The sequence below is a fragment of the Natrix helvetica genome (genome assembly GCF_964273705.1).
Source record: "Natrix helvetica genome assembly, chromosome: 5".
Taxonomy (NCBI): Eukaryota; Metazoa; Chordata; class Lepidosauria; order Squamata; family Natricidae; genus Natrix; species Natrix helvetica.
The window spans coordinates 15,471,994-15,495,885 of NC_138551.1; the positions used below are offsets into that span (position 1 = coordinate 15,471,994).

Sequence of the window (23,892 nt, forward strand, 5' to 3'; positions counted from 1 at the left end):
TAACAGTCCAAGTCATACACGGTTCAGTAATTCAGTTATCAAAATAGTCAGTCTAATACACAAAGTATAGCTAAACAGTAGCAAACCACAATACCTCAGTATAGACCGATCAGCTTCTAACAAAGCAGAGAGCTAACAGCCATTCTGGCTCCCTCTTATGGCTGCTTGAGGTAACAAACCAATTATATCTCTTAAGCATTTAAAGTAACAGTAAAGTAATCGTAGCTTATATACATTGCCAAGCCAAGCCTAGGGTTACATCCCTGACAAACACTATCAACAAACAAAAACTTTCATTCCTGAAGACATAAAAGTCCCAATGTTTTTAACAGTTTGTCTAAGGAAGCAAGAAAAATCTCAGAGATGTGATGGGTTCCTCTTCACTGAATATATTCAAGTAAACCCTAGAAGAGGATATTTGGGATATTTAATTTGGGTCACTTCTCTGAGCAAGAGTTGGACTCAGTTGGACTAAATGGCCTTTTCATCTCTCAGCTTCTGCCATCTCCATATTCTCATTCTTCTCTTTTTCAACAAGCAACAAACTTCCCGTTTTATTTATTTTTTTGTATTTTTTTGTCTTAATGTTCTTTATGAAACTTTTTTTTAAAAAAAATAGTTTTTATTAAACATTTTTACCTTTAAAAAACAGAAAAAAAGCAACAAAAAAGGAAAAAAAAACAAGGCAAACAATACATAATATTTAAGTAATATAAAAATAGTTATACAGCCTTCTGTATTGGCATGCATGTTTAGCCTTTGTAGTTCTCCATTCTCCATTGCCTTCCTATCAGTTTTAACCTCTGTAATAATGTAATAACAGTTGCACTAACAATTATAATGATATTAATTGTCCCTATGACCATGGCATTTACATTGTGGTCAATACTTTAAGTTTGATAGTAATTACTAATTTTGTTTAATTTTTATTCAGTACTAGTTTAGAAAAAACAAAAAGAAAGACTTCTATTTCCTGTTTTGGCTTCTGTTTTCTAGCCACTTATAAATTCTATTCCATATTTTATAGAAATAAAACTTCTTTTAACAAACTTCCCCTTTTAAATTCCATTTGTATCCAACCGCCTTGTGCTTTCCATGTCCAGTCTACCAAACTCATAAGAAGATTCCAACTACCATACCATAATCTTGTCCTCCTATTTATCTCCCCCTCATCCTCCTTGGAGGTCCACAATGCCATCCTTTTTATCTGCAGCAAGGCTTTCAGCCCTGTCTCTATCATCTCTCCACTCTTCACAGGTCCTTTCTGATATGATGCTACTGCTGCCACATCTCCTGTACCACTTTCAGGTTACTGTAATTTTCTTCCCCAGATCTTTCTCCTTTTGATGCCTTTATCACCCAAAGATGAGATAAAATAAGCAGATTCCTTATCTCCTTCTGCTTTTTTATTTCTTCCTCCTTGCAGCTTCTCTCCATCACCAAATCTCTTGCTTGTCTTTAAAGCCTTAATTGTGTGTGTGTGTGTGTGTTGTATTTGTGCTGATAAATAAATAAAGGGAGACTAGTATAGATCTATTTCAATCTATTTAGCTCTCATCAGCTAACCATACCCTTACTGGGATTCGGACCTGGGCTGTATTACATATTAGGCAGATGTATTAGCCACTAAGCCACAGGCTCCACTCCTTATCAGCTGAGCCAGGGAAATAGGTGTGTATTTGTGTTACAACCCCTGATATGCCCAAATATGGGAGGGAACTCACTACTCTCCCTTTCTGTCTATCGGCTCACTGCAGGAGACCATCCAGGCAGAAAAACCATATTTTTAATGTTGCCTTTTTATATTTGTGTTGTATTTGTGCTGATAAATAAATAAAAATAAATAACACACACACACACACACACACACACACATATATTCTTATATATTCTGGCCTTTTCTTGTTCTTAACTACTAAAGCCTTCCTTACATGTCTTCCCCTGTCTCCATCCCCACCCCTCTTATCAACAGAGTGTTACATTTTCCTTGGCTCCAGCTTCTTATACCCTGTTATTGAAAGGAACTGATGCTCTGGATTACTTAGAATAAGTTAGCCTTGATTCAAAAAGCTTTGAATATCACAGAGAGAAAAAAGGATTTTAAATGCTGGCAATGAATGGGGGAAAAGAAGGTATGTATGTGAGAAGAATAAGAAGGTAGAGAGTAAGAGAGAAAGCTCTGCATTAACAACACCAGTACTAGTATATCAGTTGTTTGGGACTAGAAGTTTTTTTATGGCTGTTTTGGCTTCAAAAGACTGCTTCAAAAGATTTGCACATTAATATGCATATTTTTAGTCACTATGTCCTAATAAGTTCATCTTATATTTGGATTTTATTGTCTATGTAGTTTGTTTGTTTGTTTGTTTGTTTGTTTAGCTGTTTTACCAAAAGGCCTTTGCTAGCTGCTGAAATTGGGCAGGGAGCTCAAGACAGGAGAGGAAGAACAGGGTTAAATTAAAAAAAAATAACATAAGCCATTCTAATTTCTAATATTAAATGAAGAAGCCCAGGTGATGCAATGGTTAAGTTAAGTATTGCAGGCAAACTCTGTCCACAGCCTTGAGTTTGATTGTGACAGGTCTCAAGATTGACTCAGCCTTCCATTCTTCCAGGGTTAGTAAAATGGGGCCCAGATTGTTGGGGGGCAATATGCTGGCATTGTAAACTGACCAGAGAGTGCTGTAAAGCACTATGGGGCAGTATATAAGTATAAACCATGTTATTGTTATTGGAAAGAAAGAAAGAAAAGAAGGAAGGAAGGAAAGAAGGAAGGAAGGAAGGAAGGAAGGAAGGAAGGAAGGAAAAGAGAGAGAGAGAGAGGCTGTAAATCACTCTGGGGCAGTATATAAGTATAAATTATGCTATTGTTATTGGAAAGAAAGAAAAAGAAAGAAAGAAAGAAAAAGAAAGAGAGGCTGCAAAGCACTCTGGGGCAGCATTTTTTAAAGTAAAAATCATGCTATTGTTATTGGAAAGAAAGAAAGAAAAAAGAAAGAAAGCAAGAAAGAGAGAGAGAGAGAGAGAAAGAAAGAAAGAAAGAAAGAAAGAAAGAAAGAAAGAAAGAAAGAAAGAAAGAAAGAAAGAAAGAAAGAAAGTGTTGTAAATCACACTGGAACAGTATATAAGTATAAATCATGCTATTGTTATTGGAATGAAAGAAAGAAGAAAGAAAAAAAGAAAGAAAGAGAGAAAGAAAGAAAGAAAGATGTTGTTCTTTTTCTTCTTGCATTCTTCCTCCCATATTTTTTTCTCATCAGAGCATATCTTTTCAGTAGAATTGGATTGTTCAGTAAATGCATACAGATATCTTGCAAAAGGTTTCTCTAAAATTATATCATACTATCTGGATCCCTTTCAGTGAATTACATCAGCCTATAATGAAATATTCAGTCTTAGGTTCCAGCAAAAAAAAATACTTAACTGCCCATTTATTAATTTACTTATTCATTTATAGGACTGTGGGGTCACTTTCATCAATTACAACTCATCATTTTAATGAGTCCAGCACGTCAATAGAATAATCAACCAGGAGATTATTCTATGGATGTTTGCATGGAACAAGTGATGAACAAATTGTTTATCTAGTTAGAAGTGATCAATTATGATCATTGATCAGTCTTAATTAAATGCGTAGTAGATATTCGTAGCCATTCATAATGAAAATCAAAATGAAAATCATCATCTGGCTGTATTGACAGATCAGTATAACAAATCCAAAGAACAGGATCATATTTTGAAGTATGGAAAAAATAACAGAAATCTAGTTTCCATAGGGAGTGAAGTAAAGTTTCAAAAAGACATACAATCAGTACGTTACTTGGCACAAAATTCAATTTTGTATCCAGTTCTGGTCACCACAATATAAAAAAAGATGTTGAGACTTTGGAAGAGTAACGAGAATGATTAGGGGTCTTGAGGCTAAAACATACAAAGAATGGTTACAGGAATTGGGTATGTCTAGTCTAATGAAAAGAAGAACTAAGGGAGACATGATAGCAATGTCCTAAAACTAAAGACTGCTAAAAAGATGAGGGAGTTAAACTATTTTCAAAAGCACTAAAAGGCAAGGCAAGATGTCAGAGTGCACACAGTGTGACTATTTTGAGACAACTCGGGAGCAAAATACAGTAAAAATTATTTTTAACTTAACCCTAACTCTAACCCTAACCTCCAACGTCCCTTCCAATTATATTAGTCTATGGTCCATGAAACATTTCAAGCCCAAAAAAGAAAAGAAGTCCAGTTGGCATGAATCAATTTCCAGGCAACTCTATCTGAATGACTGAGAATCTTCATTTATATAGAAATTGTGATTGTGGAGCTCTACTTGCTATCCCCTTCTTAGACCACTGCCTGGGCGCTGCTATTGATACCCTACACAGCATGCTGCTTTGGGAATTGTGGAAGGAACACAGATACTGGTGTTCCATTTTTAGAATGATTTTTTTATTATTTTCCTTTGTCCATTTGCAATTGAAGGAATGGAGGTTTCCCCTTTTATTTTTTTCCATACAGCATGAGTGACAGAATTGAAGAAGGAAAGCAAGGAAAACAATAAGGCCTCAATTTAAAGAAAAAGGATTTGGCATTTAGTAGTTTTGATATCTGTGAACTTTCTTCCTACAAATAGTGGAAGCATAACGGAAGCTCTTGATAAGACAAAAAGAAGATCTTGACTGTTTTCTGAGGAGGATGTGGCATACTCTGCAGGGCCTCAAAATGTATCTTTAGAATTATATTTGAACAACATTGGAAAAGTATAGAAATTCCTATTGATGAGGAGGTGATAAGGAAAATATTAGAATGTGCAGAAATGAACAGATTAACCTTAACAATTAAGGAGAAAGAGCAAACTGAATATTATATGATTTGGGAAGTATTTTACCAATGGTTGGAGAAAAAGAAAATGAGTTTGGAAATGAAGAAAGTTAAAAAATAAGTAGATAATACACTTAGATAAAGATATAAGTAAGATGAAAACTGTTAGTATGTGCGTGATGAGAACAATGTGTTTAATGTTGATATGATGTTATTACTAGAAGATATAGTATTAAGAAGAAAAATGGAGAGTTCCATAACGTTTAAATTCTCAATATAGTGGAATACTAAACTTAGGGAAATAATACAATACAATACAATAGCAGAGTTGGAAGGGACCTTGGAGGTCTTCTAGTCCAACCCCCTGCCTAGGCAGGAAACCTTATACCGTTTCAGGAAAATGGCTATCCAACATCTTCTTAAAGACTTCCAGTGTTGGGGCATTCACAACTTCTGAAGGCAAGCTGTTCCACTGATTAATTGTTCTAACTGTCAGGAAATTTCTCCTCAATTCTAAGTTGCTTCTCTCCTTGGTTAGTTTCCACCCATTGCTTCTTGTTCTGTCCACAGGTGCCTTGGATGATAGTTTGACTCCCTCTTCTTTGTGGAAACCCCTGAGATATTGGAACACTGCTATCATGTCTCCCCTAGTCCTTCTTTCTATTAAACTAGACATACCCAGTTCCTGCAAACATTCTTCATAGGTTTTAGTCTCCAGTCCCCCTAATCCTATTTGTTGCTCTTCTCTGCACTCTTTCTAGAGTCTCCACATCTTTTCTACATCGTGGGGACCAAAACTGAATGCAGTATTCCAAAAGTGGCCCTAACAAGACCTTATAAAAGTGGTATTAACACTTCACCTGATCTTGATTCTATCCCTCTGTTTATGCAGCCTAGAACTGTGTTGGCTTTTTTGGCAGCTGCTGCACACTGCTGGCTCATATTTAAATGGTTGTCCACTAGGACTCCAAGATCCCTCTCACAGTTACTACTATTGAGCAAGGTACCACCTATACTGTACCTGTGCATTTCGTTTTTCTTGCCTAAATGTAGAACCTTACTCTTTTCACCATTGAATTTTAATTCAATTATTATAATAATTATAATAAACATTATAATTTAATTATAATGTTAATATGAATGTGAAAGATGTGGCAAAAGAGGAACGATGTTGCACAGAGATGTTTGTACCCAGACAACACACTGCTTAAGGAAAGATGGAATGTTTATTTTTGTAACTAAAAAATAATAGAACTCTTTTAAAAAAATTATCTTTAGGATCTAAGGACACAATCATGATTCTATGCCATTGACTCATGTAAAAGGATTAAAGAGAGTTATGAATTTCTTTGCTGGTTCATTTCAGAAAAAAGAAGGTTTGAAATAATAGAGAATAATTGTAGCTCAGGGTTGGGTTTTTTTAAGGTTATTTACCTGAGGAATTTAAAAAAGAACAACAATTCTGCCTATGTAATTGCTATACTAAATGGAATTTGGGAGAAATGCTATGCCTTGTTCAGATGCATTAGGCACAATTTCATTTGGCTGATCTCCATCAAGTGACAGGGCTAATTGTACCTCTTGAATGTCTACCTGGACTTTTTTTTCAACCAAGGTTAATCTGAAAGACCAACGCAAGGTGAGTGCAGGGACTTTGGCTAATAACTCCCCAATAGCATACGAGATTGAACTAAGCTTCAGCTAATATGGTCTGTGCATAAAGATCTTGTTCTTATCTATTAATTTCATGGAATTTCTGAAGCCTAAGTGGAAATTGGAATGATAATCCCACCTTAAATTGAAGGGATTTTAAAGATATATTATCGAATAATCTTGAATTCTCAAATGTAATGACAGGGTTCTGAAGGCATGGGGAAAAACAATTCACAGCTTTATTGCCAGATGGAATCTATCTAAATGCTTGCCTCAAGAAGTTGTGAATGCTCCAACACGGGAAGTTTTTAAGAAGATGTTGGATAACCATTTGCCTGAAGTGGTGAAGGGTTTCCTGCCTAAGCAGGGGGTTGGACTAGAAGACCTCCAAGGTCCCTTCCAACTCTGTTATTCTATTATAAACGTCTATCTTCTTAATAGCACTGTAACTGCCCAGCTGAGCTTGTAAAATTTGCTATTGATATAGGAGATTCTGTTGCACAAAGATTCAAAAAGACATTCAACATAAAATAGTGAAGCTTGTATTAGAGACAATAAATAAAATACCTAGCATAGTGAAGATAAAGGATAGCTGTAGAACAATGCTAAAAACATGTACTTATGTCTATCCTAAAAGGAATTCCTTGAAGTAGAAGTTTCTGTTTGATTCATTTTTTTCTAAATTTTAAAAAAATGTTTTTCCAAAAAAAGTATTAGTGAGTTATAAAAAGTACAATGCAAAGTATATAGTTATATATAGTTATATAATGTTAAAAATCCTATCTACAATATAGTGATTAAAATAAACTAGCCATTAAAAGAGAAAAAAGAATACATAATATTATGTTTATATGCAATAAAACACAAACAATTCATGTCATATCAATTTGTTAAGGATAAGGGATTAATTCAATCCTTAAACTTATAATTAAATGTAGACTATTCAGAAACATAATGCTACTTTTTTTTTTCATTTTGGGAATATAACGATTTTTCAGAAAGGATTTAAAAAACATCTTAAATTTACTCTTTAATATGGGGAAGATATATTTCTTTTCATTTATTAGGATTATCCTTTCCTGAGCCCCAAACTTGATAAAGCAAAAGAAAAAAGAAAAAATATCAAATTTTACATTTTGAGACTATAATTTAACATTGCAATTATGTTGTTCATTATTATGGTTCTTTCCAAATTTCCTTAAATGTATGCTATAACCTGAATCCAAAATGGAGCGACGGCTGGACAGGACTAAATCACAGGAGTTAAAAAAAATCTGAAGATCAAAAAGTTCATATGCAGCCTTTTGAAAACATTAAACACAGATAAGCATTATCCTTTTTTTTTTAATCACAAGAAACATGTATTTCTTAAGACTTGGATACATTGATTTTCCAAGACTAGATCATTTCCAAGTTTAAATCTGGGACTGAAGGAAGATTACCACCTTTCTCCAATTCACCACACACGTATTGTCTGTTCTACTTGAGTTGTTTCGTAGTTCATAAAAGACAAATGCTTTTTTCTCTGGACAAAAAAGAGCTGTGGATAATCTTTTCCTGTCCCCGTGAAAAGCACGACTCATCTTGGAATATTAAATGCAGGAGATATTTGGTATTGACCTTGTGTGTTAAAAACGGTTGTGGCCCACCAGTGGCCAGCGGAGCTGGCAGCAGAGTTGGACAGAGTGGAGGTTGGGGAGGGCTCAGATGAGGGCTCTGCATCAGAAGCAGAAGTGGGGCCAAGGCCGTCTGGCAGTTCTCAGCTACCTTCGGAGCCAGACAGCAGTGAGGCAGAGGAACACTGGAGCCTTTTCCCAGTGTACGCATGTGCAGAGCTGCCAGAAGAAAAGAACAACTAAGAAATCACTTAGTTGGGAGTAAAGCCACAGGTGGACAGTGCTTGACCCCTCCCATAGGAAATAAAAGAGAAGCGAAAGGGGAGTGGGCTTTTGTAGGAAACAATTCATTCGTTAGTTCATTTCAGGAGTGTGAAGATCTACCTATGAATCTCAGGGACTCTGTGCCCAGTTTCTCCTTGCACAGCACTGCATTTGGAAAAATTTTACATGGCAGCTTTCCAAGTAAAGGTGATAGCTTCACCTTTGAAAGACTGTTTACCAGGCCTTGGCTGAATGTGAATGAGAGGAATTCACATTCGTTTAATAAAAGGGGTTTTGTCGGGACCAGGAATCTGCTTTGTACTTTTTGGGGAAGCCTAGGTCAGAACAAAAACAATTTTACAACGGCTCTTCCAGTGAATGAGTGAACAAATACTTTTATGCCTGAATTTGGAAACCTTTTTATTCTGAATCCTGAAACACAAGCCTTAAGCCTCAAATCTTATACTTAACTTCTTGGGAGTTAGCCCCACAAGTTCAATGGGACTTTCTTTTGAAAGAATGATGCACAGAATAATACTGTGGCTGCCTTTAAATCATCAATCAAACTGTCAGTATAGGCTCATCAATAAAAACTTTCAACCCCCCCCCCCAAAAAAAAAAACAGTGAATTATTCATTCACAATTGGTTCACATGAAGGAAATACTTATATCACTGCGGAGAGGAGACATCTTAATTGCCTTTACCTTAGTGATGGATTCGTGCAGGCGGAAGGGAGAATCCAGCTTTGCGGATATTGTTGAAGACACAGGAAAAACAGCCTCAGAAAGAAAGCTTGCTGTCTGTGTAGGAGGGAGAAGGAGAAACCTTTAAGACTTCATATTGATTTCCTTCCTTAGAAGCTTTATTGGCTTTTGTCTATGGTTTAAAGGATTTCAATTTTTTTAAAGATTGTGTTGATGATTAGACTTCATTTCGGTGATCCAGTTTACTCATTTCAACACACTGCTTCAGAAACAATGAACTATATTTTTGTTTTTAAAACAAATAAACAAACAATACACTGTTATAATGGCATCCATTTTCGTGTGTGCATGTCACTCGTGGAATGCATTTATTGTATATTTTCATTTGAAGGAGAAAGCAATCTATACTAATAATCCTAAATTTCGAAAGGCAGAGATTAAAGTTAAAGGTTCCCCTCGCAAATATATGTGCTAGTCATTCCAGTCTCTAGGGGGCAGTGCTCATCTCCGTTTCAAAGCCGAACAGCCAGCACTGTACAAAGACGTCTTCATGGTCATGTGGCCAGCATGACTAAACGCCAAAGGCCCACGGAATGCTGTTACCTTCCTACCAAAGGTGGTCCCTATTTTTCTACTTGCATTTTTACGTGCTTTTGAACTGCTAGGTTGGCAGAAGCAGGGACAAGTAACAGGAGCTCACTCCGTTATGCGGTACTAGGGATTTGAACCACTGAACTGCTGACCTTTCTGATTGACAAGCTCAGCGTCTTAGCCACTGAGCCACCACGTCCCTCAGTTAGGAGATTATGTAGACCAAAATAAATAATCAGCTCTACATTAAGGCCAAACTACTTTTATTCATATTAGTTATAGAAACAGACAGTTGCAAGTTTGTAAGCATGGGCTTTACTCTCTTCTCCATCCCCTGTTATACTCATGTGAATTAGGGAGGTTTCTGTTTGAGTCTTCGGTGCATGCATTCTTCTTGGTTTTGTCTTAACCATGTTCCTCCCTTGCTGTTTTGGGTCTGGCCTGTCATTCACAAGATCATCTTCCTTACTCTCTACAGTCTGCTGATGTAATGTTATGTGGGGATGACCTTGGAGACAGGAGAGCCAATGGCCAGTGATGGCAAACCTTTTTGGCACCAAGTGCCCAAACTGCCCAAATTTCGCGGCACTAGGAATTCAAAATGCCAAACTGCCAACCTTTCTGTTCAACAAGCTCAGTCTCTTTGCCACTGAGATGACATACGTTCAAACAGACCTACAAAAGTCCGAGGAGTATTCATGCTTCAGTTTGTAATATATAGGTTTTTAAAAATATAAACAGGACAATATTTAGCACTGAACATTTGAACTAAGCATTGTAATTATTGGCTATTTATTTATATACTTTCGTACAATATTTGTAGACTACAACAATCGAGACAGAGTCTGGGTGAAAAAGAAAGCTTTTTTAAAAAAGATAGTGAAAAAAAAATTAAACTCACAATAGAATAAAAACTACAATTAGTAATGAAACAACACAGGGATCTCCCACAATTAATCAAGCATGATAGGATAAGATGGTCTTGAGAGACTTGCAAAGTATGAGAGGAAAGGGTAAAACATATTTGTGGCAGGTAATGAATTCCCAAGACACAGGATACTACAGATATTCAGTTCATCTTAAGTGAACAGATTATGCAATTACTGTTCCTCAGGTTGCACAGTGTGCCTTCTCCATAGCAGCTCTGTGCTCAAAGGAAGCCCCCCTCCTCATTTTTGCTTCTTCTGCTACTCCTTCTCCTCTTCCTCTTCCCTTCTTCAATATATATATATTATCCATATGAGCACACTGAAGCATACCCAAAAGGACATTTTGATTGCAACTGGTAATTACACACAGCTACAGAAGATAATGCAGGCGTGACTCCACTGAGGGGCGAAAATTTTGCAAAAGGAGCTTAGCATGAATCAAATTAATATTAGATTCAGCCAAAGAAGAACATCAAAACCAATATATATATATTTCTTCTTTAACTATTTGTTAACTATTTGTATATTAAGTATACCTATATTGTGTATTTATTCTGTTTTAACATGACTGTACACCGCCCCGAGTCTTGTTTAGGAAAGGGTGCGGTTTATAAATTAAAGTTATTATTATTATTATTATTATTATTATTATTATTATTATTATTATTATTATTATTGGTTTTAAGCAGACATAAACGCATGCTGAAAAAAACTAATGGAGATCAATTCAGTCCAATAAATTATTATCCATTTAAACAGCTAACCTAATACATATATTAATGCATATAAAGATCTTGGAACAGCTAGCTTAAATTACTGAGGTTTCATAGTTTTTTCTCATTAAAATTTTACATTTCCACTTATATGTGTGTGTGTGTGTGTGTGTGTGTGTGTAGTATGTATGTATGTATGTATGTATGTATGTGTGTGTGTGTGTTACAACCCCTGGTATGCCCAAATATGGGAGGGAGCTCACTACTCCCCCTTTCTGTCCTTCGGCTCATTACAGAGGACCATCCAGGCAGAAAACCATATTTTTATTTTTAATGTTGCCTTTTTATATTTGTGTTGTATTTGTGCTGATAAATAAATAAAGGGAGTGGCAATTACATCGGCCTAATATGCAATACAGCCCTGGTTCAATTCCCAGTAAGGGTATGGCTAGCTGATGAGACCTAAATAGGTTGAAATAGATCTATACTAGTCTCCCTTTATTTATTTATCAGCACAAATACAACACACACAGACACACAGACACACATATAATGTTATCAAGCATGTTTGTTAATATGATCTTGTTGAAATGTTCAACATTAAGAATTTGATTAAATTTCCTTTTCATGGGTTACATTTTCTGTCCTTCTTTTCCACGTTAGAGATAGCTGCACACACGTTTATCCCATGTGTGATAACTTCTTCTCAAACTAAAAAAAATAGATATTAAACTCCTAACTCTTTCTCCATGAAACAATGTTCTGGGGGCCACCTTCTGATGCTTTGTTAGCTTGGCAATATCTTTAAAAGGAAATGGGAACTGGATCTGAACCAACATTCTGGATTTATACCGATGGGAGCGTATAATATTATAACATTAGCAGCTTTATCTGGGAGTCTACAATGAAGGAAAGGTTGAGAATCACTGGTCTATGATGTTCTAATATTGCAGGGTTTTTTTTTTAAATTTATGCTTTGACAGATTCCAAACACCAGAAAATGGGTTAACAATAACTAAGTTGAATGCTTCATAAATGAACATCCTACAAGTTTGTCAAGAAACTCAATGACTTGTCTCTCAAGAAAATTCCATTTTTGTTTTTGTTTTTAAATAAGTGATAACATTAGCAGCTTTATCTGGGAGTCATTTCCTAATGATCTCGGTGTAGAAGCTGACCTTTTTATTGCAGCCGTGTAGCAGATCAATGTTTTTTTTAAATTGTTGCAGTACTCAATGCCCACTATCTGTTGATGTGTTTTCGGTGTGTCTGTGTCTGTGTTTGTGTAAATATGCAACAGAATTCTCCACTTTAGCATCCATATATTCTATGTGAAACCAGTACATTTTCATAATTTACTGCAATCAGAAGGATTAATAGTAGTTGAAACAGATTATGGCATTACAGATTAACAGAGTTGGAAGGGATCTTGTAGGTCGTCTACTCCAGCTCCCCCACCCAAGCAGGAGACCCTACACCATTTCTGACAAATTGCAGTCCAATCTCTTCTTAAAAGCCTCCAGTGATGAAGCTCCCACAATCTTCGAAGGCAAGCTGTTCCATTGGTTGATTGTTCTCACTGCCAGAAAATGTCTCCTTATTTCCAGGTTGAATATCTCCTTGATCAGTTTCCACCCATTGTTCCTTGTCTGGCCTTCAGGTGCTTTGGAAAATAGCTTGACCCCTTTCTCTCTGTGGCAGCCCCTCAAATATTAGACCACTGCTATCATGTCTCCCCTGGTCCTTCTCTTCACTAGACTAGCCATGTCCAGTTCCTGTAACCGTTCTTCATAAGTTTTAGCATCCAGTCCATTAATCAACCTGGTTGCTCTTCTCTGCACTTTTTCTAGAGTGTTGCATTATTTATGTATTTAAAACATTTACACACCCACCCATCTTCCAATTTACTCAGGGCAGCTCCCAATCAAAAGTGAAAACAACAGGTAAAATCACATTAAAACTATAGAAGTAAACAGATTAAACTATTAAAGACAATACTCAGCTGGCACCAAGTCAAACTTCTAATGCACAATTATCCCATCTACTCCCAGTGCTTAGGGGAATATATTTTACTGGATGGGCTGCTTATTGTTCTTCCCAAAGTAAGAACATTGTCCCTATATAATAAGCACCTGTATTTGAGGAACACATTTCTAAAAGTCTCCTGACAAAAGTCAGCTGTCAGATGCTAAACTCCTTATATTCACATTTACTTGAGACCTGAATTTAGGGGATGATTAATGTCAAAATGATGATTAATTCATTCTTTACTTGCCAGAAAGCTCTTTACTTTGCTGTGAAGTGTAGAAATGAAAGCTTTGGGGTTTAAAAGTAATATTAATGCTGCTTGAAAATTTAACAGGATTGATTTGTCATGCCTGGCATCTCATAATGTGCCTGCTTGCTTCTGAGAACTTGGACTCTACCCTGGGGCTTTGATTACTTTATGTTTTGCTAGCTGAAAGAGACAGAAATGTTTTTTTTAAAAAGAATACCTTCTTCTTGAGGCATCTTATCTCTTCTTTATAAAGAGCCTAGCTTGACTAAACATGTTTAGACAATTGTGACATTTCAAGAGAAATATACCTTTGGCACGGGTCTGTGCAGGCTTTCAGCCTCAACAAGCATCATGTATAATGCAAGCTAAGATAAAGGTTCCCCTCGCACATGCGTGCTAGTTATTTCTGGCTCTAGGGGTGGTGCTAATCTCTGTTTCTAAGCTGAAAAGCCAGCATTGTCCAAAGACGTCTCCGTGGTCATGAGGCCGGCATGACTAAACCAGGGATGGATTCCAGCTTCTTATACTGCTGGTTCACTCATGGACGCACTTCAGGCACACAGGCACCTGATGCATGCTATGCACAAATGCACAGTAGTAAAAAAAATGCTTCTGTGCATGCACAGAAGAAAAGACCAAGATGGAGGCACCTATGGTGCCACCAATAGAACTGGTTCATGGGCGTGGCCGGCCGAGTTAATACTTACTCGGCCAAACCAGTCTGAACTGGTAGGAACCAACCTCTGGACTAAATGCCAAAGGCCCACAGTGCACTGTTACCTTCCCACCAAGGTAGTCCCTATTTTTCTACTTGAAATTTTTATATGCTTTCGAACTGCTAAATTGGCAGAAGCTGGGACAAGTAACGGGAGCTCACTCCGTTATGCGGCACTATGGATTCGAACTGCTCAACTGTCGACGTTCGGATCAACAAGCTCAACGTCTTAGCCACTGAGCCACCATGTCCCCTATATAATGCAAGCTACTACCTACCAAATTGGGTGGTTAAACCCATATTCTCAAAACTGAGTCAATTTCTAAGCCCTTTCTTGATGTTTCCCTCCCTTCCTTTGGTCTTCTCAATTATCCACACCACTAGGCATTCTTAAAAAGGTTGTTTATGTGATAGGATCAATCATTCAAAGTTCTAGGGTATCTATTTGACTAAGACTGAATGACAAGGCTTTAAAGATCTGCGTATAAATGGGGAGGAATTTCTTTTGCTTTACTTCTTAGGGTGACAGAGTGATGAGTTGGAAAATCAAATAGATTACTTAGACTGAGATTCAAATATAACCTGTTATTAATACCATGTTTTCCTGAAAACAAGACCCTGTCTTATAATTTTTTGCCCACCAAAAAAGACACCAGGAATCATTGGGGGGGGGGTTGTCCACTGACACACTTCACTTGTGCGTGTCACCCCTGGCCTCCTTTTTGCTATCACAGGCCTTCAGGAACTTCTACAGCTTCGGATAGTTGAAATCAGGCCTCACACACTTTGGCCCATTTCTTCTGAAGTCAGAAAGCCTTTCCTGAAGGCCTCTGTATTCGATAACAGATCCCTGGATCAATCCCAAACTCTGTTATTGGCTACAGAGGCCTTCAGGAAACCTGGCTGCAGAAGAAATGGGCCAAGGTGTGCAACACCTGGCTGCAACTATCCAAAGATAAGTAGAAGGGCAGCTACACCACCCCATCCCCATTCCCATCCCCACCCTAGCTTATTTTTTACCCATGCACCTAGGACTGGGCAGGGTCTTAATTAGGGCTTATTTTGGGGGTATGATTTATATTGGGCGCACATGTAAAAATCAAACTAGGACTTACTTTCTGAGTAGGTCATATTTTGGGGGAAACAGAGTAGATGCATTTGTGAAACATGCTAAACTGGTTTTATATTAACCTTGGTTATATTTCTATGTGATTTATGGTATTGATTGTCAACCTGTGGTCCACGGAGCCCTGGGGAGCCACAGTTTCATCACAGGGCGGCCAGAAAAGTTTGAAGAAATGTTATGATTTAAACCTTCAGTTTTGGTGGTCTGTGGTCATGGCACAAAAGGGATCTACAATGAAGGAAAGGTTGAGAATCACTGGTCCATGATGTTCTAATATTGTAGTTTTTTTTTTTTTAATTTATGCTTTGACAGATTCCAAACACCAGAAAATGGGTTAACTGTAACTAAGTTGAATGCTTCATAAATGAACATCCTACAAGTTTGTCCAGAAACTCAATGACTTCTCTCTTAAGAAAATTCCATTTTTGTTTTTAAATAAGTGATAAGTATTCCACAGTCCTGTTTGCATACGGGAATATTCAGTCCCTGTCCTTGGTGCTGAAAAATTCCACATACCTGCTAAATCCCAGATGAGAAATAATTGGTAACCTTCACCCTGACGTTGTATGCTATATTTCCAGAATGAATACTCCTATAATTTCCTCCTTGCTCACCTAAATATTGCAATCATCTATACCTTTTGTCCAACCTCCTTATCTTAGTGAAATACTGATTGCCAAATATCAGGGCAGTGATCAGGTGCCCAGGAAATTGGTTATTTTGGATCCAGAGATTTATACTTTATTTATTTGGCCAAGTGCGGTTATACCAGTGATGGTGAAACTTTTAGACACCGAGTGCCCAAACTGCGCACATGCGCATGCCCGAACTGAAAGGTGTGTGTGCGTGCATGAACCCATGTACGTGCAAACATGTGATTGTGCAGACATGTGCATGCATGGGCATGAACATGCATGTGAACAGACATGTGTGCATGCATGCACAGCAGAGACCCAAAGACCAGCTGGCCGGTGGGAGGTGGGGCATCCTGATACCTGCAGCTCAGCAAGAGGTTGTATCTTTTTCTTTCATGAGTTTCTGTTTTGTCGTTTGCAGGAAAACAGAAGCACAGGAAAGAAACACCACAGAGATCTGACCTGTGGTGATGGCGCGCATGCAAGCAGTGAGGGCTCTGTGTGTCACTTCTAACACACATTCCATAGGTTTGCCATCACGGGGTTAGACACACAAAGGATTTGCCTCCAGTACGGAAGCACTCAGTGTACGGGCAACAAATTCCTTGGCCAAATATATAATATAATAAATAAAAAGGAGGGATAATGATAATAAGGTATATATATATGTATGGGTACAACATAAGAAAATTGGATGTAAATTGCAAATAATGATTTGGAAAGAAGGATTATAAAATTTTGTTATTGAATATTATGTATGTTTAGCTAGAATGGGACATAAAGATTCAGTGTTATTGGAGGATTTTAGAAATAGTAAATGAAATGCAAGTATGTGCTTATGTATTAAATCTTGGTATATTTTATGATGAAGGACGTTTAAACAATTATAATCAAATGCAAATGGAGGTATGATAATGGTAATATGAGTTAAAATATTTGAGTTAATATGAATTATGTTTGATGACTGTGGAAGAGATGCACGAAAGCCTTTTGTAACCAACTGATACACTTTCTACAGTATGCAAAAAAAGAAGTTTTATGTGTTGTGTTTGTTTTGAAAATAAAAAATAAAAAATAAAAAAGAGAAGAAATTAATAAAGTAAAATAAAAGAGACAACGAACACTCAAATAAGGAAAGGAATTTTAAGCTTGATTATTAGCTCCACCAAACCGATTTAAAAGCATAACATAAAAAGTGTACATATCAAGCAAGATAATACCCCAATTTCTTACAAGTTCCCAGGAGCAACTTAATAAGGTCAGCAAGATTCTCCAAGGGCAACCAATTTCCACAGTATCCTGGTTTCACGCAGAAGTTCCCAATAAACCACAACCCAAGGATTTTATCAAAACCTGGAACCATGACCTCATGGTTCTTTTATGGTCAGGAGATTGCAGGACCCAATCTTGACAATGTGCTGCATAATTCTGGAAAAGGAATGGAACATCTTTGACTATCACAGTGAGAAAAGCTTTGAAGCTACATGAAGATTTTTCCCCTCCCCTACTTCTCCTTTATTCAGTAAACAGAAGGAAAAAGCTCTAAACTTTTAGATGGTTTTTAGTATGAAGGAGAAATCAAAACATGTCACTAAACTCTTCAAAATAACAATGGACTTCCACATTGTCATCCCAGGTACATGGTAATTCTAGTAAACTCTTGAAAAATTTGAAAACAAAAGAACACTTATTGTACTTCCTACACCCAACCTGGCACTTTCACTGTATTTTTGAAAAAAAGAAGAGGAGAAATTTACAAAGGAAAGAAAAAACTGAGATTGTACAACATGGCCTCCTTAGGCATTAAGCAAAGCAATAACAACATTTCTGTTGTTCACAGTGTTTTGAGGAATATGGGGAGCTCATACATGATCTAAACTTACCCTTATAGCTGGTTTGTTCTGCTAACATTTACTCTTTGGTGGAAATTTACACTAAACCTTGATGAAACCTGTCCATTTGGGGGTTTAATTGGGTAAACTTAAAGGTAAAGGTTTCCCTTGCACATATGTGCTAGTCGTTCCCGACTCTAGGGGGCGATGCTCATCTCCATTTCAAAGCCAAACAGCCAGCGCTGTCCGAAGACATCTCCATGGTTATGTGGCTGGCATGATTCAATGCTGAAGGCGCCCGGAACACTGTTACCTTCCCACCAAAGTTGGTCCCTATTTTTTCTACTTGCATTTTTACATGCTTTTGAACTGCTAGGTTGGCAGAAACTGGGACAAGTAAGGGGAGCTCACTCCATTATGTGGTGCTAGGGATTCAAACCACCGAACTGCCAACCTTTCTGTTCAACAAGTTCAGCATCTTAGCCACTAAGCCACCACGTCCCTGGGGATTTGATTAGGTGCCCAAACTCTCCCCTTAAATCTCAGAGACCTCATTTGAATTCACAATGGGAGAGAGTGATCAGGACAACAAAGTGGTCTTTTTTTGAAAGAGCTCCCCACTGCATTGGTTTGGAGGGAAACAGTTGCACACAATAGGCAAAATACAGAATTGTATCAATGTAAAAAAACAATGTTGGGACACGGTGGCTCAGTGGCTAAGACACTGAGCTTGTCGATCAGAAAGATCAGCAGTTCCCTTGAGCCACGTAACAGAGTGAGCTCCTGTTACTTGTCCCAGCTTCTGCCAACCTAGCAGTTTGAAAGCATGTAAAATGCAAGTAGAAATATAGAGACCACCTTTGGTGGGAAAGTAACAGAGTTCCATGTGCCTTTGGCATTTAATCATGCCGACCACATGACCATGGAGATGACTTCGGACAGCACTGGCTCTTCGGCTTTGAAACAGAGATGAACACGCCTCCTGGAGTCAGGAACAACAAGCACATATGTGCGAGGGGAATCTTTACCTTAAAAAACAATTCAAGTTGTACATCAGCTATATATTTAAGACGTTTGGGAACCAGTTAGACTTATGCTCTAAAAGCTCCAACAACCTTCTTTGGAAACATGAAACACAATATATTTGAATGTTTCCTAATTAATCATTATCAGAAGAGTTAATGAGGTTATATATTCTTTAAAATTATTCTTCCTCTGCAAGTCCTGGGCATGTGTGGTATGTATACGAGTAATATTTCAGGGGAAAGAACACTAATATAATCCATTATTAGAATAATGCTGCATGTCTCAGAGATGAGTCATTGTAACTATTCATCTTTATTTCAAATGTTTGTCAGAACTTGGTGGGCTGAATTGATTTATTTATGAGAAAAATCAGAGGTAAAATATTGCTGGGTTAGTCACAAATGCAGAAAAATTGTCAGCACTGAATAGATAATTGTCTATGTAGAACTTGAACTTGCCTTTCAAAGACCTAAGTGCTAATTTATTGGCAATGTTTATGTCCTTCTCCAATCGTAATGAATAACTAACAATCTAAAGAAAAGAAACAAACAAACAACAAGTAGCATAATAAGCCATCAAGAACAACTAAGGGCAAAAACATGCTCAAACAATATGATTTCAAATTGTTTGCAATATTCACAATGGCAGCCAACCAATGGTTTTTTTTTTCAGAAATCAATAAATCCCATTCCTGAAGCTTATTCAAAGGAAAAATATAATTCATCTCTATGTTTTTTATAACTTTTTGCACCAGGAATTGTGGTAGCCTTTACACTCTGGGCAGTTTACAAAGATAGCATGATTTCAACTTTCATCACAAGAATAAATGATTTTGTAACTTACACCAAATGTTCTCTTCTTTCCATATCCCATCTCTTATTAATAAACAAATTCATTAAACACCATCATTTTAGTCCTGCTAGTTGATTTGATCAAGCTTAAAATAGGTATGAGATCCAATTTGGTGTAGACATCTAGAGAGGAACTGAGAAACTATGAGCTCTAGTTCAGCCTTAGGTGCAAAGCCATCAAAGCCATCTTTGAGCCAGTCACTTTTTCTCAGCTCTAGGAAGGAGGCAATGGCAAACCACTTCTGATGGCAATTACTGGGAATTAAACATGATGGAATGGAAGGAATTAAAATATGGATAGGTTATTTGTCGATAATCCCACTGTTTAACCCTGCATTTTAGATCTATACTGGGCTGAACGTGCAGCAAACTTCTTCTTCTTCTTCTCCTCCTCCTCCTCCTCCTCCTCCTCCTCCTCCTCCTCCTCCTCCTCCTCCTTCCTAGCATGTTTCTGCAGGTGCAGGGTCCACTTTTCAGATCATTGAACACCATTTTGCATGGTCAGCTGTGTTTCCAGGGTGCAGACCCATGGCTTGCATACCTTGCCACCTTTATTTTGGATGCCAGCCATTGACTTCTAGTTGGTAGATAGTCTTGGCCACGGTGAAAGGTGCTGCTCTCTGGACATGTCCATACCAGCAGAGACAGCCTTCTCTTCTCTTCTCTATAATTGGTGCTACATCAAAATGTTGTCGAATGGTGTGATTTGTGATGTGGTCAAGAAGGGAGATGCCCGATATCAAACAGAGCATTCACATTTCCATGGCATGGAGATAGCTTTCGGTCCCTGTTGCTGCTGCCCAGGATTCAGTGCCATACAGTGCAGCAAACTCCATAGATTAAATCAAATCTTCTTAATCAGCACAGACATCCCACAAAAGCCACATCGACTAAGCATCTACAATGTCTTGAATCCAAATGGAAAAACATTGCTCCGAAAAATAGTATGGTGATTCAAACAACTGACTAAAAGACTGCCTACAAACTTGAATTCAAGATTTCTTATAGTTTAATCCCAAGCAACCATTTTTAGAGATAATGATTCAAAGAGGTTCTATTATTCATCTAAGCAATATAAACAATTGCAGAGCTATTACAGTGGAGCTATTCAAACAAATAGAGGCAGCCTTCCCCAGATTCTTCTACTTGGGATTTCGGACAGGCAGAGATTGAAATTAATCTCTGCTTTTCCCCATTCCCAAGCAGTTCTGTCTGCACATTTAGTTAATGAGGGCCTCTTCAGCCTTAATGTATAATTTTGCTTTTGCTCGAATATTTTTCATAAGCACAAAACACTGGAGTAATGTTGAGCAATCAAGGAAATATTTTTTTGTTGCAGAAGGTAGCCTGAAGTGTATTGGGGTGGCACAACTTTCCTTACAGACAGTTTGCCAACTTTCAGGGATTATTTTAAATACATCTCAAGAGTTAGCTACAGTTAATAGCAGATTGGAAAGCTGCCCAGAACATATGAAGATTATCTAATCTAGTTGATAAAACAAAGGTTTTCCATCCTGCTTCTGGGCTCCTAAACTGACATCAGCTGACATTGATCAATGCTTCTCTCCCTTCAAACAAACACCGGAAAATAAACTCCTGTCACCTAACAGCTGAAGTGAAACACGGAAGGGCTGCAAGACAGATAGGAGCAAATCCAACGAATTCATTGACAGATGTCACAGTCCTGCAAGCAGAACCACCCACTTTGCCTTGTTCATAAGAAACAGCTTCAACAAGAGCAGGGCAAAGGAAAGGAGAGCAAGTTAGGCTAAGATTAATCAGATGATACAAAAAAATCAGGGGGTGAGATGGGTCAGTGATTAAAGATGCTGAGTTTGTATGCTGGAATACTGACAATTTGGGTTTGAGACCTGAATTCCTGTTGTCGCCTGCCAGCAGCCAGTGGAGCTGGCAGCAGAGTCAAACAGTGAGGAGGTTGGGAAGGAGCACAGGCCAGTCCTGGAGGCTGGGAAAGTCTTGGACGAGGGCTTTGTGTCGAAGGCAGTGCTGGGGCCGAGGCTGTCTGGCAGTGATCAGATGCCTATGACAGCAGTGAGGCAGAAGAACAGCTAGAGACTGTTCCCAGTGTGTGCATGCGCAGAGCTGCCAGAAGAAAAGAACAGCTAAAGAACAGGGGTTGACTTGGGAGTAAAGCCACAGGTGGACGGTGAATGGCCCCTCCCACAGGAAATAAAAGAGGAGTGAGTGGGCTTTTGCAGGAAACAATTTGTTCGTTTGGTCGTTAGATTCATTTCAGGAGTGTGAAGATCTGTCCGTGAATCTCAGAGACCCTTTGCCCAGTCTTTCCTTGCACAGCCCTGCATTTGGAAAATATTTACAAGGCAGCTTTCCAAGATAGATAAGGTCTGCAGTCATAAATATTCCTTTGAAAGACTGTTTGCCAGGCCTTTGCGGAAGGTGAATGAGAGGAATTCACTATTTGTTTAATAAAAGGGGTTTTGTCGAGAACAGGACTCTTACCTTGTGCTTTTTGGGGAAGCCTAGGTCAGAACAATTTCAGATAATGGGGTGAGCTCCCATTCCTGTCCCAGCTCCTGCCCATCTAGCGGTTTGAAAAGATGCAAATACGAGTAGACTAATAGATGCCACTTTGGTAGGAAGGTAACTGTGCACCATTGGTGTATAACCATGCTGGCCACATGACCACGGAAGATGTCTTTGGACAACCCTGGCTCCCTCGGCCAAGAAATGGAGATGAGCACCATGCCCTAGAATTGGACTCAACTGGACAGGGGAATCTTTACCTTTTTGCAAAAATTGGCATAGAAAAGGCAAACTTTGTTAGAAGCTCCTGTCATTTTAAGTGCACCTGTAGTATTAATGTTTTTAGTCAAAAACAACTGCTGCTCACTGGGCATAAAAAAAACCCAACCCAAGGACATATACAAAGTTTAATATGCAAGCACAAAGTACACTTTAAAGTCAAAAGTCAGATCATAGTGGACCTTTCTTCATGGCTGCCTTGGAAGGAACAAAAGTAGGCAAGCATGCTTTGGTCTGCCCTCCTGATATCAAGAATGGCGAAATGGTGAAATTTCTAATGTTAAAGCAGGGTAAGATTAAAGAAGCAAAAAATATACCCATTTCACTAGGATATTTTTAATGCTAGTCTGGAATAAAATCAGAATCTTGGAAATTGTAAGACAAATTTTCCAACTGCATTTATAATTGTGTTTGTTAACACAGATTTCATCTATATCAGCGATGGTGAACCTTTTTTTGGCTCGCGTGCCACAAATGGGGAGAGCGCAGGGGGGTCGTGTGCAGGCGTGCCGCACCCATAATGCAACGCGCGACCCACCCCAGGGTGCATGCGCACACAACGCGCTCCCCATTTTTACATGCTTTTTTCGCCCTCCCCAGACTCCAGAGGCTTTATAGGAGCCTGGGGAGGGCGAAAAGAGCCTCCCCCCCCCCGGAGGCTTCCCTGAATCCTTTGGAACGCTTAAAACCACCCTCCGAGCAACCCGGAAGTCACTTCCGGTTTGCTCGGAGGGTGGTTTTAAGCGCTCCGAAGGCATCAGGGAAGCCTCCGGACGGTCCCTGAAGCCTTCGGAACGCTTAAAACAACCCTCCGAGCAACCCGGAAGTCACTTCCGGTTTGCTCGGAGGGTGGTTTTAAGCGCTCGGAAGGCGTCAGGAAGCCTCCGGACGGTCCCTGAAGCCTTCGGAACGCTTAAAACGACCCTCCGAGCAACCCGGAGGTCACTTCCGGTTTTCTCGGAGGGTGGTTTTAAGCGCTCCGAAGGCATCAGGAGAGCCTCCGGACGGTCCCTGAAGCCTTCAGAACGCTTAAAACAACCCTCCGAGCAACCCGGAAGTCACTTCCGGTTTGCTCCGAGGGTGGTTTTAAGCACTTGGAAGGCGTCAGGAAGCCTCCAGACGGTCCCTGAAGCCTTCGGAACGCTTAAAACGACCCTCCGAGCAACCCGGAAGTCACTTCCGGTTTGCTCGGAGGGTGGTTTTAAGCGTTCTGAAGGCTTCAGGGAAGCCTCCGGATGGTCCCTGAAGCCTCCGGAGGGCCTCTGGGGGGGAGGCTCTTTTCGCCCTCCCCAGGCTCCTATAAAGCCTCTGGAGCCTGGGGAGGGCGAAAAATGGCTTTTAAAAAGGTGAACT

At 38.7% G+C, this 23,892-nt stretch overlaps 1 protein-coding gene across 5 annotated transcripts in view; it reads right to left on the minus strand.

Annotated features, from left to right (window-relative positions):
• The window catches only part of NAALADL2 (N-acetylated alpha-linked acidic dipeptidase like 2), a 706,416-nt gene that overhangs the window by 98,017 nt on the left and 584,507 nt on the right, over window positions 1-23,892 (minus strand). For all 5 annotated transcript variants that reach the window (XM_081953457.1, XM_081953458.1, XM_081953460.1 and 2 more), the window contains exon 11: window positions 9,060-9,155. In XM_081953457.1, the coding sequence (XP_081809583.1) occupies window positions 9,060-9,155 (96 nt within the window). The remainder of the gene's footprint in view (window positions 1-9,059; window positions 9,156-23,892) is intronic.